The 16,613-nt window shown below is 39.4% G+C and overlaps 8 protein-coding genes across 8 annotated transcripts; 2 read left to right on the top strand and 6 right to left on the bottom strand.

Moving 5' to 3' along the window:
• Nucleotides 1–112: 112 nt before the first annotated feature.
• ACM1 (Acm1p) lies at nucleotides 113–766 on the bottom strand (the record flags this gene model as incomplete). Its single annotated transcript, XM_037290262.1, has 1 exon — nucleotides 113–766. One exon carries the CDS (start codon nucleotides 764–766, stop codon nucleotides 113–115), a length of 654 nt encoding a protein of 217 aa, XP_037146157.1.
• A 297-nt stretch (nucleotides 767–1,063) lies between these two features.
• On the bottom strand, nucleotides 1,064–1,948 carry HG535_0G03140 (uncharacterized protein; the record flags this gene model as incomplete). Its single annotated transcript, XM_037290261.1, has 1 exon — nucleotides 1,064–1,948. The coding sequence occupies one exon, from the start codon at nucleotides 1,946–1,948 to the stop codon at nucleotides 1,064–1,066; it is 885 nt and encodes a 294-aa protein (XP_037146156.1).
• A 719-nt stretch (nucleotides 1,949–2,667) lies between these two features.
• Nucleotides 2,668–5,307, bottom strand: PLC1 (phosphatidylinositol phospholipase C; the record flags this gene model as incomplete). The annotated part of the gene is made up of 1 exon (XM_037290260.1): nucleotides 2,668–5,307. The coding sequence occupies one exon, from the start codon at nucleotides 5,305–5,307 to the stop codon at nucleotides 2,668–2,670; it is 2,640 nt and encodes an 879-aa protein (XP_037146155.1).
• A 544-nt stretch (nucleotides 5,308–5,851) lies between these two features.
• Nucleotides 5,852–7,534, bottom strand: KAR9 (Kar9p; the record flags this gene model as incomplete). Its single annotated transcript, XM_037290259.1, has 1 exon — nucleotides 5,852–7,534. The coding sequence occupies one exon, from the start codon at nucleotides 7,532–7,534 to the stop codon at nucleotides 5,852–5,854; it is 1,683 nt and encodes a 560-aa protein (XP_037146154.1).
• A 236-nt stretch (nucleotides 7,535–7,770) lies between these two features.
• Nucleotides 7,771–10,077, bottom strand: MDL2 (ATP-binding cassette permease MDL2; the record flags this gene model as incomplete). Its single annotated transcript, XM_037290258.1, has 1 exon — nucleotides 7,771–10,077. The coding sequence occupies one exon, from the start codon at nucleotides 10,075–10,077 to the stop codon at nucleotides 7,771–7,773; it is 2,307 nt and encodes a 768-aa protein (XP_037146153.1).
• Nucleotides 10,078–10,491: 414 nt separating this feature from the next.
• Nucleotides 10,492–10,683, bottom strand: ATP15 (F1F0 ATP synthase subunit epsilon; the record flags this gene model as incomplete). The annotated part of the gene is made up of 1 exon (XM_037290257.1): nucleotides 10,492–10,683. One exon carries the CDS (start codon nucleotides 10,681–10,683, stop codon nucleotides 10,492–10,494), a length of 192 nt encoding a protein of 63 aa, XP_037146152.1.
• A 580-nt stretch (nucleotides 10,684–11,263) lies between these two features.
• Nucleotides 11,264–14,323, top strand: POL5 (DNA-directed DNA polymerase; the record flags this gene model as incomplete). Its single annotated transcript, XM_037290256.1, has 1 exon — nucleotides 11,264–14,323. The coding sequence occupies one exon, from the start codon at nucleotides 11,264–11,266 to the stop codon at nucleotides 14,321–14,323; it is 3,060 nt and encodes a 1,019-aa protein (XP_037146151.1).
• A 641-nt stretch (nucleotides 14,324–14,964) lies between these two features.
• Nucleotides 14,965–16,479, top strand: PBI1 (Pbi1p; the record flags this gene model as incomplete). Its single annotated transcript, XM_037290255.1, has 1 exon — nucleotides 14,965–16,479. One exon carries the CDS (start codon nucleotides 14,965–14,967, stop codon nucleotides 16,477–16,479), a length of 1,515 nt encoding a protein of 504 aa, XP_037146150.1.
• Nucleotides 16,480–16,613: the final 134 nt, after the last annotated feature.

Here is a 16,613-nt window from a genome sequence, read left to right as displayed (position 1 = left end):
GATTCAATTTTTTTAGCTAAAATTTTTCAGTAGTGCGGAAAACCGAAAACTCGTAACGGAGCTTACGAAAAGTGGAAAACTGGGTATTAAAAAATTATATATGCTGTGCTATTTAATTCCCACGTATCGTAAAATCGAGCTTTTTCACTATCTTATCCTTTGAAATATCGTCGGTGCTACGCGATAGGGGTTTGCCCTCTTTGATATCGCTATACGTAAAGTACTGTCTTAACTTCTTATCTCTGGGGGGTGTAACATAAGTCGGTAGTTTTGTCTTGTACTTGTAATGCAGCGTTAGCGTTGTTTCTTCATGAGTATGTGGGTCCACAATGTAGCCCTTGTGGTCTTCAATACTCAAATCTCGAAGTGGTATCCTCTTGCTGTTTTTTGTGCTGTTATTGTCAACCCTTTTGGCTAGTTTGGATGGCGACATGTTCTCCTTCACTGTATTATAATCGTTTTCATCGTTTGATGCTGCACACTGTTGTTTTAGCGAAAAATGTTCCATCAACACAGCGGCCTTCTCGCTGGGTGTCTCCTCATGAAAGGTGAAATCCGATACACCTTTTCTGGGAGTCCCTTTGTTTGACGTTACCGTTAAGTTTCTCACAGGACTGTGCCGTAATGCATAATCGATACCTACTTGGCTCTTTTTTATCGGTGAGCAATGATTGCTACCTTTGCGTATACCCCCTACTAATGTGGCCTGCTTTACATTCACATCCTTGCCAGCCAATGCTGTCCTCCTCTTTAGTGGTGAGCTCATGTTGCTAATATTTGCTCTCTTTCAGTGCCCAGCTGAACACATACATCTTGTGGAAAGAAGTATCAGCATTCAAAAAGCTAATTACTTTAATATTATATACATTTCAAATATATCGTGAACTCACACGCGTCGCTTTTTCGCATCACGCATGAAGCTCTTCGCGCCACTATGGCCTAATTGAGTATAATCACCAATTTGAAAAAGATAACTGCACCAAAAGAAGCATAGTAAAGTCATGTAATTGCCGTTATTTGAATTATTAAGGATAGAATCGTATCTAAAAAGACGGAATCGAATTCAGGGAGTGCTTATGGTGAGCTCCTTTGAAGCTGTTGATTCAATTGTGGCTTCTCTTAAGATCTTGTTTTTCCTTTGAGCCAAGAAATAGTTTGAAATTAGGATGGTGCCTGCTACAAATTCCATAGTTGTGCCCAAAACATATTCGTATATGACATACTTGCTTGTGACACCGTCATTGATATAGTTTGATAATTGGATACGGTTCATATCTTTGACATATATAGATAAGATTCCAAAGATACCTCTGACAAGCAGAAATGGCGATGCCAAAAATATAGAAATGGTGAAATGATTCCTGATTCTTTCCTTATAATACGCAAATAGATTTAGCAAAATCATTGCCGGTGTCAATGCTAAGAAGATGCTCTGTCCTATTGTCCTAAGTATTCTTGCTATTGTGACTTTATGATGCAACTGGCTGTACTCTGCTGAATCAACTCCGCTTAAAAGACTGCCTCCAGCTATGATTAAGACATTGGCAGGAATCAAAACAAGATGGAATATTTTCAAGTATGAGGAACAAAATTTTTGAATTTTTGTGCTCTTGAATTTAGGTGCAGTACTCATCACCCAAGAGATCCCATACGCTTTCTTTTGAGCATCGCAAATGAACCTCATTGAGGTATAGATTAAAGTAAAATAGCCTTCAGCTCCCAACACCAGGTAAGCAACGAGCCATTGCCAATGTGCAAGACCCACTGCCGCAAACACGACAGCGCAGAGTTGAGATGCAAGCCTAATAATACCAAACATCAGTAGGAATGTATAAATGTGCTTCCAACCCTGCCTGACGTATATATACAAAGCCGTAATTGTATAAAATGTGTAACATGCCAGAAAGACAGAAGCAGCTATTCCAGAAGCCTCGTGTTTAAATGTCATTTTCCTTTCGAGAACCAGATTGACGTCTTACCACGGCGATTTTAATGGATACTCTACTTACAATGACCTTGTTTATATAAGAAATCCCCAGCTTTTACTCCCATGACCTAGTGGCATTTCTTGCCGTGTCTATAACTGCAATTGCCTGGCAGGATATCAGTATTTGGCCAAGCCTACCACATACCAAGACGGATATAAGCACCTCTGAGTTTACCAAAAGGTAGCAAAATGCGATGCATAATAGCTAAAGCACATCAGTTGACTTTGCCAACATCAATTATTATGCCAGGCACGTCGAAACTTCCTATTCAGACTATTTTTTTCGATACGTCAATATGCGACCATTTCACTGCATATAGAGAATTGGGCGTAGCGCCTAAAATGACTTCTTACATGATATTAGCAGTTTAATATGCACACAAATAGTTTTGAATACCGCCTTGCGAATGTCCTAGCCTAAGAACTCTTCATAAATAAAATCTTGGCCTATATTTGCATCGAGAGCTTGGCATTTCCATATCCGGAACTAGGCGCAGTGCGAAAAAAATACACTGCAATTAACTTTTGATAAAGTTAAGTAAAGTATAAGTCGCCTGGCAATTTGTGTATGCCTGCTCCCTTTGTGGCTGTATTGGAACCCGCATGGTTGAGACTGGAAATTAGTTCATAGTTAGCATCTGGTGAGGGCAAAAAAAAAATTCAGCTTGTTTTCGTGGACATTAATGCACATCTAAGAAAATAAATAATGTAGAGAAAATGTAGACTTCACCCTCCACATTGTATAGCGGTATATGTCTGTAGCCTGTTCTCAAATACTCAACTTTAAAACATGACGTTGCTAATATAATTTCATTTGTTTTAACCGTAAACCTGACAAATGCAAAATCCAGAGATTTTACTAACAATGACATTTCTGTATCCCAGGATGGGTTTAGTCCATTTTCTTTGCAAAAACTGGTTGAAGCAGTAGTTGCTGATATCTTAGATCCATTTGTAACTCCAACAGGTGAGATGGGTTCTTCATCAATGATAAACTCGACCGTAACATAAGGAGCGAAGAGTTCTTTGCCATTGTGTCCATCAGAAGGTTTCGGCAGTAGTTGTGCTGAAAGAACCTTTAGATTAATATGCGTAATGCTACGCCGCATCTTTTTATATAGGGAAGGTAGCTCCTGTACTTTTGCAACTTTCGGAATTAAACTGGGTGGTTTTAGCACGTAACCAGAATGCAGTACACCGTTTTTTTGGTTGGAAAGTTGGAACATTGCAAGATTGATCTGCTGTCCCAAGTCGTACGTTTGCCAATTAGTTGCGACCATTTGAGCCCCCATTTTCCAATATTTTATGGGGTTGAAATTACTAGACTTGTATCGAAGTGCATAAGGATAAACCCGCATCAGATATTTTCTATTGTGTTTATCTAATGATAGCACCTGTGTCTTATCCTTACACATACTATCAAACTTTTTCTCGTTCAGTGAAAAACAATGGTTGGAAGTTTTAGATGCTGGCAGTGAGAAATTTCTGAATTTCAAACCGAATAAACCACATATCTCTAAAACGCTATCACACACTTCGACATGCTTGGATATTGTCATTCTACGTATTCGTCTCATACGTGTGGACGACTTACGCTCCACTGCTTTGCCCATATTTTCGGCTTCAGAATCGAAGGAACTGCACGAGGATGTACTCTCTGCCGACAGTGCATTATCTTGGTTGATTGCGCCCAATGAGAAATTTGCGTTTTTCTTGCCTTTAAGTATTATCTTATGCATAAGCTCTTTTGGAGATGGTAAATCTCCAGACTCCTCAAATTCAGACCGAACCAACATTGATCCCAAGGAATTTTGGAAAATTGAACTTGCAATTATTTGATTCTCTGTATTACAATTTATTTCCAAGGATATTATGAGAGGATATGGAGATGTAATGAAAGCGTATTTTCTTATGATTTCCGCAACATTAACAAGTGGAATAGCGCCCGTCAAAAAGCCGTGACATACAACTGGTCCCATATCATCATCCCATATATCAATTTCTATACATCGACACCCTTGCTGTAATGCCTGGACATATCCTTCAACTGAGGGCGTCTCTCCAACTTGCTTACCCAGCAGATACGTATTATGGGACGATGCTATGAAATAATTGTTCAGTGGTTTAGAATAGTCTTCAGATAATTTTTTCATGTATGGTTGAGCTCCCAAAAACTTTATGAAGTCGTTCTCATCCAAAACTGAATTATGTGAGCCACAAAATCTTTCAAAAATTATTCTTGCATTCTCCCTATCGATGTCTTCGTTTTGAACATCCTTGATAACATGATAGAATCCATCGAAATCCATGGAATGTCCCTCGCCTGTCAATGAGTCCCACAGACTTGTAATTTCGGGCCGTCTTTTCAGTAACTTCACGAACGCTTGAAATTCCTGAAAATTGAGTAGACCGTTCTGATTGATATCGGCTACCGAAAATAGCTTTTTGAGGTGCTTCAAAGAACAATATATATGAAACCTGTCACAAAGTCTGGTCACATCTTCAAAAGTCAGTGTATCCTTCAGTTCATCTTCCTTTCTATCTGAAACCGATGCTCGCCAATGGATGTTTGCAAATTTTTCGTTATCAGGAACAGAAATGCTTTCCATTAATTCTCTTCTAGTGTATGTAAGACCACACACACAACTCAAAAAAGTGTTGAAATCATTCTCATTTTTTGCAACTACATGTAGAGCTTTTAACTTATTTGATACGGCATATATTATCGTTATCCACTGATTTGCTACCTTCTCTGATACACCATACTCTTCTCTGTAATTACTTGCCATTCGTCCAATCCTAATATCTTTAATAGAGTCCAGCTCTAAGCGTTTACTACCAGCTTTCCAAGTAATTGCTTCTTCATTCTCTAATTTAAATAAATAAAGCACCTGTTTCCTTCTGCTGATCCTTTGCATCGGCAGTCCTTGCTGCAACTTTTGGCATAGCGATGATAAACTAGGCAAAATCTCGTTATCAGCAAAATAGCTGATAATATCCTTGAATGATTGAACATATGTTAGTGGTCCAGCGTGCACATCGGGAAATGGTCTCTTCGACAAGTAAACCATTTCTGAAGTCTTTCTCAAAATAGTCTTAAGGTTTCGGCTCACACCATAACTAGCCGAGTGCATCATTTTTTGGGTGCATAAATTGTCTATTTCTGAAGACACAGAAATGCTCGATACCTCTGATGATTCAACTTTTGCATAGCTGCATGATGAGGACTCCGAAAGGCTGTCTCGCGACGAATCGCGCTTGAAGAGGTTTGACAATTTCGTTCCCTCATTGCTACATGTATCAGAAACATCAGTAGACATTCCTTTCTGCTGGATAATTCAAGTCGTTCATCCCACACAGCGGCACATTGGGATAATTCATCAAAACTTTTAATAACGCCGCCAATCTTTACCTTCTGATGTACAAATGAGATGACGCGCACCGGGTAAAAAAATAGGTTATTTGCGCACTCCGCGCTGACATGTCTCGAGCATACAACATAATCAGTTTCCAAGGATAACAAGCTTACATTCACATATCATGTGAACAAAGTCAAGTAGTAGTCGTTTCTGTAATTGTACCAGCCGTTAGAGGAGCAACACACGATTGCAAAGCTTAAAAAAAGGGTAAAACGGTTAGATATCTTGATTTCTATAAACGTTGAAAATATTCATTTCATCAGGGCTATATTGCAATCAGCGCCCCACTCCCCCCGCATAATTCATCTTCCTACTTGAATATGTTCCTGGCTTTCAATGAGTCAGGTCCAAATGTATGAAAAAAAAAACAAAAAAAAGGATCCAAGCTCATTCAATCTAAATTCCGTCAAATTTCGACATTGCATAACGCTGTACCCTCTAGTAATTAAACTACACTTGACGTAAGAAGTGCCGAAACAGGAGTCGGAGGTCGTAGCGAGCGGCCTTGGCCCTGATATGAATCCCACTTCTGGCTCAGCTTTGAAGGCGGTGTCAATAGAAAAGTTGCAGGCAGTACGGTTGTAACTTTGAATGTTGGTATTTTGCTCCGTTTTTGTGAATAGAATGTCAATTTTTCAGCCTCCAGTGTTTTCAGTGAATTATAGTTCTGTTTATTCGAATTATTGTCATTCATGAAGCTATCACCGGCGCTTCTGTATGGCAGTGAAGGCACAGATTGCATAATTAAGTGTTCAGAGGCACCCTCTTTTTCTGAGTCCCTATATGTCTGATAAAAAGGATTGACTTTTTCAGCAGATGCTGGCGATCCGGCTATCATTATAGGTTTTATGTTCATTTTTTTCATTAACATTGATCCGAACTTATTTCTTGGAATCTCAGTTGGCTGAATGGCACTACTAACATTGAGAGATTTGAGCTTCGTAACAACGCTTTCACTGTACTCCTTATTTTCGTGATCCACGCCGGCTAGTATTTGTTCGCTCGTAGGTCTCATTTCATTCCATTTTTGTGATAGTTCCTCAGTTTTAGACATAGTATCCGGATCCAGTAAGGATAGTTTGACTGCCTTTTCAATAGCAGAAAAAGTTTTCGTAATGGTCCGCACTTTTTTCTTCAGTTGATATCTAAATTTCTCCTGTATGTCTTGTTCGTGTTTCTTTTCGGTCATTTTCTTCTGTAATGACTCTAGTTCTTCAAAGATAAAAGTCAGTTCGTGAATCAAATTTTGAAATACAATCCTCCATTTTTTATCGATAAGTTCAACCTTCAGTTGATCCACTTCCGCAACCATAAGTTGGAACTGCGGTAGAAGCTTGACACGTCTCGCGGTCATCAATGTGCATATTTTGTCTATGTTTGTCACTGTACGGCTACTGAAATGATCAATTCGCAGGGGCAAAATTTCCATCAGGCTTTTCTCAATTGGCAGTATACTATCCTTAAGCTTTAAAAATCTACGACACAAAGAATTTTCTAAACTTGAAAATGTGGGTATTTTTAGGTCAGATGATTCGTTGTAGGACGAGAGCACTCTTATTAGTTCTTTTAAAGTAAACGATGGCGTGTGTCGTACTGGAGAGGAAAATCTGACTTCCTGTAGTTCAAAACACGTTTGAATGTTCTTTCCTATAAGACTTTCCAAAGTCTCTATCTGATCTACGGAGATTTCGTCGTATTCTAGCACAGCGTCTACAACGCTCTTTCGAGATTCTAGTCCCACCCTTAGTTCTATGGCCGCATTTGAACAATCCTCAATTAAATCAACCAAGCTTTCTAATGTCCAATCGTGGCCAGTTATGCCACTGCTTGTATCTAACAAATCCAGAAGGCGCGATAAAGCAATTTCGATGTCATCTATTGTCTTGTTCAGCGTGTAATAAGTATCGATATTACCTTGAACCTTTTTTAAGTGATCGTATATTATCTTCTCCTCAACATCGAGGGTGAAAACTGATGGAACGTTTTCAGCTATGGAAAAGAGTCTTCTAAAGAGAGAAGTAAGCCAATCCTTCAGGTGGGCGTTAACCGCTGTCAAATTATTGATTACTTCAACGATTTCTTGAAGTTCTGTTAGATTATCTTTAAGAGAGAGGCAGACCTCTGGCATTTCGTTGGGTTTGAAGATCGGTCGAAAGATTTAGTGATGTTCTTCTATGCTGATTGTTCCGTCTTTTCGATTGTTGCCAGATAAATCATTTAAATTTGTTTTACCTTTTCCAAAAAGGTAAACAAGGAAAGTTTGAAATGCGATGATGAAAAATGTAGGCGCCAAAGAAAGTGCAAATGCAATCTTGAGTCTAAATAGTTGAGAATATATTACTTATGGCATTGATGTTTGCACATTTAAGAGAGTTTTATAGGCTTTCCCTCTGTGCTAACATCTTTTAAAATTTCATCCACATCAGCAGCAACAAGAGTTTCCTCCGATTGTGTGATTAGCGAATCATCAATTTGCTGTTCAGCCGGTTCAGCGATAGATGAATTTTCCGATCTACTTGATTTTTCACGTAGTAACTTAGATAACTCACTGGTTGGATCTACAAATAGATCTTTGAACTTACCGCTTTCGACAACTGAACCGTCGTTGCCTAGGACTATGATATTTTCTGATCTTCTAATAGTACTTAAACGATGCGCGATACTAACGATAGTGATTGATTTTTTTTTCATCAGCTGACCAAATGTGTAATTGATAGCACCTTCACTCTCCACATCGAGTGCTGAAGTTGCCTCATCTAAAACTAAAATGGTTGGTTTTTTTAGCATAGCTCTTGCGATTGCTATACGCTGCTTTTGGCCTCCACTCAGCAGTGCTCCTTGGGGTCCAATTACGGTGTCATAACCTTGAGGAAATTTGGTGATAAAGTTATGACAAAAACACTGTTTAGCAACCGTTCTTATTTCTTCAACAGTTGGTGTATACGTTAGACCGTACGTAATATTATCCCTGATTGTTCCAGACATTAGAATTGGTTCTTGCTGCACTAACCCGATATGTCGCCTTAAAGACTTCGCGCTTGTCTTTGAAATTTCTTGCTTATCAATGAATATTTGACCACTGGATGGATTATAAAATTTTAACAGCAACAGTGCAATCGTCGATTTACCACGTCCTGATGGACCTACGATACAAACATTGGAGCCAGCTTTTATCTTCATATTTAGACCATTAAAGATTAAATTTCCCGGTCTTGTCGGATAACTAAAGGATATATTCTTCAATTCTATTTCACCATGCCCAGGAATGAATTTTTTACCAACTGTTGGTTTTATTGATGGTATACGATCTGTTAATTCAAAAAGTCTTGCAGCAGCACCAACACCCTGCATCAATTCTGAATAAAAACTTGTTAGTCCAAAGACAGAGCTCCCAGTATACTCGGTATACAGCATAAATGCCGTTAAATCACCAATACTTAGTCCACCTTGCAAAACCAAATAGGAACCGTATGCTAAAACTACTAAAAAACTCATATCACCAAGGCCACTAGTAACTGTGAAAAACTTGGCATTCGTAATAGCAGCTCTTTTACCAACGTTAAAAATTCCCTTGATTGCGTCATTGTATCTATGAATCTCTTTCTGCTCTGCGACAAATGCTTGGACAGTCCTTACTCCCAAGAATTGCTCCTCACTGACTCTTGTTAGAGTACCAGTTGCTTCCTGTAGATCAGTGGAAGTATTTCTGATTCTTTTACCAAAAATCGACGAACTGAACAGAACAGGCGGAGTGAACAAAAGTAACAAGCATGAAAGTGCTGGTGATATAGATATCATCATCCCGACACCAACACCGCCACAAATAAGAGCTTTAAACCCATCGGAGATTTTCTGTGTCATAGAACGCGAGACAACATAGGCATCTGAACCTAATCTAGAAATCAAATCACCAGCCTTGTGTCTATCGAAAAATTCAGCATCCTGATGTATAGTTTTTTTGATAACATTTGCTCTCAGTCTTGCGACGACTCTTTCGCTGAGAAGTCTCAATAGGATTATTCTTCCAAAATTTGCTGCTACACCGACAACTAAGAATCCGCCAAAGTATGCCAGAAATTCGTAGATCGACATATCCATCACGATTGGTGGCAGTTCATCCATGGAAACTGGTGTCTCTTCACCGTACTTATCCTTGTTGTTCTCTAACCCGGTCTTCAAGTCATCCAAGACTAACCCAATAACTTTTGGTATGCTCATACCGATTACGCATGATACGGTAAGTAAAGCTATTGAAATCAGCAGCAATTTCCAATCAGGCTTTGCCAGAAGCAGCAATCGCACCATATCACGCCAACTGGATTTGATGTCTTCGTCTTTGGCATTATTTTTTACAGGGTCTGTCTGGTTTCCTGGTGGACTTTGTGAGTGTGACTGCGTCTCTGGCTGAGAGTCAGCCTGAGATTGCAACTGTTGAGTCATAGAGTACAGCCTCTTGAGGTCAATTCTTCTTTGGCCGACAGCGGAAGCCCCATGAGGCTTTCTAAGACCTGGTAATCCAGCATGGTATGTCCTCACGGAAGGTACCGACAACTTGATACTCCTATACGGATTGACCACAGGACTTGTTATCTGCGATGCAAATGACCTTTTCAAGAACAGTTTGGGCAGTTTCGGCAAAGGCGCCCATGAAAGACGCATCATAGAGAGCATGCTGCTATCCACCTAAGGGTACAGAAGGGGACAATTGGAGGAAGCGGGCAACGATGTAAATAAAAACTCCAGCAAACTCACTCGACTGCTATTCTCAATAACATTGCAGCCTCTTCTTTAAATTTCACCATGCTCGCCTGATGGGCGCGACATGTCTATCTCTGTTCATGCACCGAAATAAAAAAAAAAACATAATTCTTCTGGGATGAAAAATAGAAAAGAGAACATTAAAATGGAGGCGTTTATGAGTATATATATATTAACATAACGTGTATAGCGTGCCATACATTGGCCATCATAGTTTACACTCTTGGCCCTACAAATAAAAAAAAACCCCGAATATGTAATAATAGCGCGTCTGCCCTTAAAGGGTGGAGAATTTCTGTCGCCTGAAGCTTAGAGACAGTGTGGAAATCATTTATCGTTCAATGGTGCTGAGTCAGTTACGGCTGAACCATTCTCATATTTGACGTATCTGCCTTCACTTTTTGATCTGTTCATAACAGCGGCGGTCTGCAGTTCCGGTTTTAGCGCAGAACGTATAACTTTGGCCGCAACGGACAAATATGAGTTGTAAGTTAGACCAGCTTTTCTCCAAGAAGACATCTTTCCACGGTACTGCAGTTGCTTACTGATTCGATAGACTGCAAATTGAACTGATATTCCTAATTCTAGGTACCATTCGCTGTTTTGTTCATGGAGAAACGGTTAATATGGATAAAGTAGTACCAGCAGCCGGGCCTTTTTCGAGAATTATCGCTTTTTGTCACGCCAGACGAAATAGTCTCTGAAAACGACAGCTTATTGGTTCGTATGAGGTGATACACATTTGTTGTAGAAGGTGCTTAACGAGAGCCCTTGGAAGCATTGAAAAGTGGCAGCACAGACTATCTTTGTACATGTAATTACATGCAGAAGCTTGAGATAAATGCTTTCCAGGAATCTCAAACACGTGATAAACACGTGCCTATCACATGACCATCACGTGGATAGCTTTTCTCTTTTTGGATGAAATTTGGTCATTTGGGACATCATCGGGCATCATCGGACAAATTTTGTCATTATTCTTCAATCAACGATGAATACATGATGTCTTTCTGTTCGCTTCTATTGCCGTTTCTTTCATTATGTATATTTCGTATAGTTTAATCAGGGGGTAGCTCTTTTCCGTATTCTGAGTGTGACGATGGTGATCGGGCGTGTTAACCGAGACTGGTTTTATAAACTAGCATCTGATCTCGAGGATGAAAGGGTCTCGTCAGCTGTAGCGCTGATAAAGGACCTGGCAGCGCTAGAATTGCCTCGAGATGCTGAAGAATGGTCGTATGTCCTCAAGAGGCTGGTAGGAGGTCTTGCCTCCGGCAGGAATAGCGCACGACTAGGCTTTTCACTGTGTCTTACCGAGGTCATCAATTTGGCCTTAAGCATCGAAGATGAGGCTGCCAAACCTCAAGAATTGGCTACCATTACCAAGTTTTTTGACGTTCTCTCGGAACACCTTGCGATCGATGGCAGTGCGACTGGTGAGAACGCCAGTGGGAAAGTCTTGAAGGGGAAAGATGAGCGTGGTTTGCTATTCGGTAAAATGTTTGCATTACAGGCTTTGCTAAATGAGCCTGTTTTCAGCCAGATATTTATTGAAGATGGTAGAGTGTCCGGGTTTGCCATACGGTTCATTGATGAGTTGGCACAGTTGGCAACCTTGAAAGCTTGGTTGAGAGAGCCATGTCTGTTCACACTATTTGGGACGATCGAAAAACTTCTGCCCTTTATGAATTCCAACGGCATCAGAAGTATTCTGCAGTTATTCGACAAGTATCAATTGACCCTCACTAACGAAGGTTTGGCAATTTATCTTTCTCTCTTAAAGAATGCCCCAAATGAAACGGCAAGTGCCTGTTCTGATTTGAAACTGAACTCAAAATGCTGGAAGGCAAATGATCCCCTAGCAAGGGGAAATCTTCCTTTGCTGTCTCAAGTTCTTCGAAACTCAGGTGCGTCCCAAGAAGCCCCAGATTCGCCCACCACGAAGAACACCAATTGGAATCCGAGATTACATTTCATTTGGGATATCCTGCTGCCTATTATAGCAAGTCCTGCAGCTATCGATGAACCTGCTTCTGATAGACCACCCTCAAAAAAGAGGAGAAAGGAGAAGAGTTCAGTTGTTGAATTCCCTGAATTTTGGAAAGCTGCAGTTGACGAAACTTTTTTCAACGATAAAGCTTCAAGTGAAAGGAAATATTTGGGATTCCTCATTTTTGAGAAGACTCTTGATTTCGTATCCCCAAGTTGGCTACATTGTTGTTTCAGTCAAAATTTTATGAGATGTTTAATAAATCAATCTAGTAACTCTAAGAGATTGTTGTACAAGATGTCACAAAACTCTTTACGCAAAGTTGTCAATATATGTGGAGATAATCCTTCTGAAAAACTGATACCATGCTTAGAATCGATATTGTTCGGTTCAAATGGTTCCATAAACTTTGATAAATTAACCAAGTCCAAAACTGTATCAAAACTAATTTCTCTTAACAACATAACGGGAAACTGTTTGTCAAGTTTATTTGAGTGTTTGGCTTCTCAACTAAGCGATATTTCAAAGATGCAAAAAAATGAAGTACAGTTCTCGTTGGATACTCTATTACATATCATACGATCTCATAAGTCCAAAATTAACGATCAACTCTCACTAAAACCTTTATTAAAGCCGATTGTTATGTGTGGCTTTTTCCTGAAAGGTAATGAGTATATCAATAGAATTGCAAGAGATAGGCTATATTCAGTACTATCTGAATTGACCACCGTTGAGAACAAAGGTCATTCCTGGCAATTTCAAGCGCTCGAAATTATACTAGAGGAGGAATCTTCAAAAAGAGAACTGGCCAATCCATTAGATGAAAGCCTTCTTGCTATAAAAAATGACTCATTAGTAGTTTTAAAAAAGGTGTCAAATGATCTGGCTAATCCCCAATCTCGTGGTTTAGAATGTCTTCTTTCCATGTGTATCCTCGAGATGTACGCTGGTGAGTCAGAATCCATATCCATAATTGAAGAACTATGTGCATTCTACAATGAATTGCAAATCGAAAAATCAACTTCTCTAGTTGGATTAACAGAAATATTGCTATCTTTGCTAGCACAGAGAAAATCTTTGTTTAGAAAATTGAGTTTACTTGTTTGGCAGCAATTTATCAATGTTGTCGGTGAAGACGAACTTAAGGTCTTGTTAGATGTTTTGAGTGCTAGAGAGAACAAAAAAGGATTCTCACAATTGTTTGAAGATACTGATGAGCAGGACGAGGACGATGCTGAAGCTGAAGAAAGTCAAATGGAAGACGAAGACAGAGGTGAAGCTGATCTCGAAGAAAATGATCGCTCAGACGAGGAATTGTCTGCGTCGGACAGTGACAGTGACAGCGGTGAATCTAACGATGAAGGGGACGATGATGTTGCTGAAATAGATAAAGAGGCAACAAGTGCGTTAGCTAAAGCTTTGAATATCCCTGAAAATATGCTTAATGATAAAGGGGAGGTTGACTTCAATCAAATGGATGACGAATCAGGTGATGACAGTGATGAAGATGAAATAGAGTCCATGGATGATGAGATGATGATGCAGTTAGATGGGCAGTTATCAGAAATTTTTAAGCGCAGAAAAGAAGCGCTTACAAGCGTTAACACGGGGAATGACAGAAAAATTGAGGCAAAAGAATCTCGTGAAGATGTCATAACTTTCAAGAACAGAATTATCGACATGTTGGAAATCTATATTAAAAATGTGGAAAAGAGAATTCCAAGTAACGATTCTACTCCCGCAGCTCTAAACAATCTATTGCTTTTTATCGAACCAATGATCAATTGTATTCGTGAAACCGTTGACCAGCCATTGGCACTAAGAATTTCAAAATTACTTAAGACACGAATTTACAAGATAAAACCATCGGAATTTCAGCCAGCTATTGAAGACTCCAAGAAATTGTACATGATGTTGGAGGCTACACATCTAAGACTGCTCGCAGTGAAGAACGGCTTGCACAAAGTTATTTACCACTCAGTCTGTGCCACAACATCGCTATTCTTGGCGAAGATTTTAATTGGTACGAGAAATGACGAACAGCCCGGAGAAGTGTGTGATAAGATAATCGATCTCTACACCACGACATTGAAGCAATGGAAGAATCACGGTAAATTCGGTCCAAATTTATTTATAGACTTAGTGAACTGGCTTGCCTCAAGAAAGTGAACTACTTAATGCTTGAGAAGGCCGACAGGTGCCAGTCATTCACAGCTATTAGGTCGTAAAATCTCCTCGTTTAGCCTACTTTTCGCAATGTATCCTATCGCAGCAACTGTGAAGTAACTGGTAAATAATTTGCCGTAAAATCCTTTAAACTATCATCAATTCAGGTGCTAATACGAGCGCTATAAGTCTTGCATAACTCTTTAATGTCGTTTAACTTCCCCGCTGTTTCGTTTAGCTATACGTTATAGTATGCCTAATACGGTCAGCCGCTCGTTCACCGAAAATTTATTACAATCTTAGGTATCGAAAGCAAAGCAGAAGCTGAAGCGTTATGACTGAAAGGATGCTGTTCGTAAAGTTTGCTGGGGGATTGATCCAGAGCTTTTGTTGGTGAATGAGCCTCGAAACCCTTGTAGTGACTGTTTACAGAATACCCAACGTAGAAGTGCCATTGGATCACACTATTTGTACGATCCGCCAAGCCTCTCTGAAATGTTTTCTCCATGAAAGGGATCTGGGATCTGATATATAAATGGGGCAGTTCGTCACCACGAAATTTCTGAAGTTTGGTAAGCATTGGCTGCCTCTTTGTTACACTGCTTAACGTGGAATTTGTCAAAAAATAAAATCAACAGGAAGAGATGTCATTCAGAAGTCTATGTAACGTGGAGAGAAAGGTGCTTTCGCAAACACTTGAGGGTTACCGCAATGGAGTGGTTTTTGGTGCGATGTATTCATCCACCGCTGAAGAATGGACCGATGATGCCACACTCTTGACTTACAAGGACTCTAGACTGAGCACATCTATGTTATCCAGAGTTCTGAAAAAGATGATAAGTGAGCATGTAGAGCTTTATGCAACCATAAATGAGAGGCTGGATTTTGCTCCAGTCAACGAAATAAAATATGCAGACGTTGTGAAGGAGATAACCTTCGACAGCTACAAGGACGAAGTGATAAACTGTCGCTTTGGAGCACCTCCGTACTTGATTCGCCATATTTTTAATCAAACTACTTTCCAGCCGGGATCAAATAACGTTTTATGGAAGCTATATGTTGTTGATGAAACTTTAGTCATTTTTCATGGACATGATGTTCTATTTGACATCTTTTCTGCAGCTGCTTTTCATAAGCTGTTCCTAGAAGCCCTAAACTGTGTCTCAAAAAGTGGTGAAGAGTTGACCGTAGTTTTTAAAAATGATCCTAAGAGTCAGCAGAAACTATCAAGATCTATTTTCGATAACGCTAAGCTGCATTTACCAGCAATGGCTGCAGACCTTCTTAATTTGCAAACACAGTCCTTTTTCAAATCCATATATCTGAATGCTGTTAAAAGGCCATTTGATTATCTAAACTCCAACCTCCATCAGCAGCCAAAAGAAATCAAAATGCGCTATTCTGATATTTTAAGAACTGACAATAATTTATGCGGTACTACTATCTTTGGTACGATTGCACCCGAGCGGTTTGACCATTTAAGCTCAATCGCAGCAGATCAGAACATATGTTTGAGAAGCTTCATTTGTGGTATCACTATGTTATGCTTGAAACCTATGGTTAAAAACTTTAATGCAAGCATCACTTTCGTTATACCGATAAATCTAAGATCATCAATAGAAGATTCATCTGATTTCGGTTTGTATTACAAAAATGTCAGAGTTGAATGTCCTCTTTCTCTGATAGATGATAAAGTTTTCCAAGGCTTGACCATATACAACGGATATGACTCAAGAAGCATAAAACCAAAACGGAGCGATCCTAGATATAAAGAGCAATTACTCGAATATCAATTCAGACAAATTACGATGCATGTTACCTCAATAATAAAGCAACGGCTCAGAACTTGGGAAAGATCAGATTTTAATGACGACGATATAAAAAGAATGAGGTTCACTTTGGAGGAGAAAACAACGAATACAAAGCTGATTCAGGTCAATGATGTTTCTGACTTCAAGTTTTCTGACCAGGACGATAAGAATGGTGGCTTCAAAATTAGAGAGCTTAATGTGACCAGAAGTCTGTCTCCCAATCTTTTTATGTCTCTTTCCTATACACATACCGAAAGTAATGGTCTAAATATATGCATTCATTACCCAGATAGGTACAATATGGAGTCGTTTGTAGAGTGCTTTCAGTCCTTCATGGAAGAAAATTAAAAACCGTCTGATTCTTTTTACCCTAATTGGTCTCAAGCTTTCCTGGTAAACTAACATATTGAACAATTTAATTATTTATGTTAACAAAAAGACCATATCATTTGCGCATTTTATGTATATCGATTAAGTGTAGA

The sequence above is a fragment of the Zygotorulaspora mrakii genome, chromosome 7 (assembly GCF_013402915.1).
Source record: "Zygotorulaspora mrakii chromosome 7, complete sequence".
NCBI classification, from domain to species: Eukaryota; Fungi; Ascomycota; class Saccharomycetes; order Saccharomycetales; family Saccharomycetaceae; genus Zygotorulaspora; species Zygotorulaspora mrakii.
This window is presented reverse-complemented; position numbering and strand designations above follow the sequence as displayed.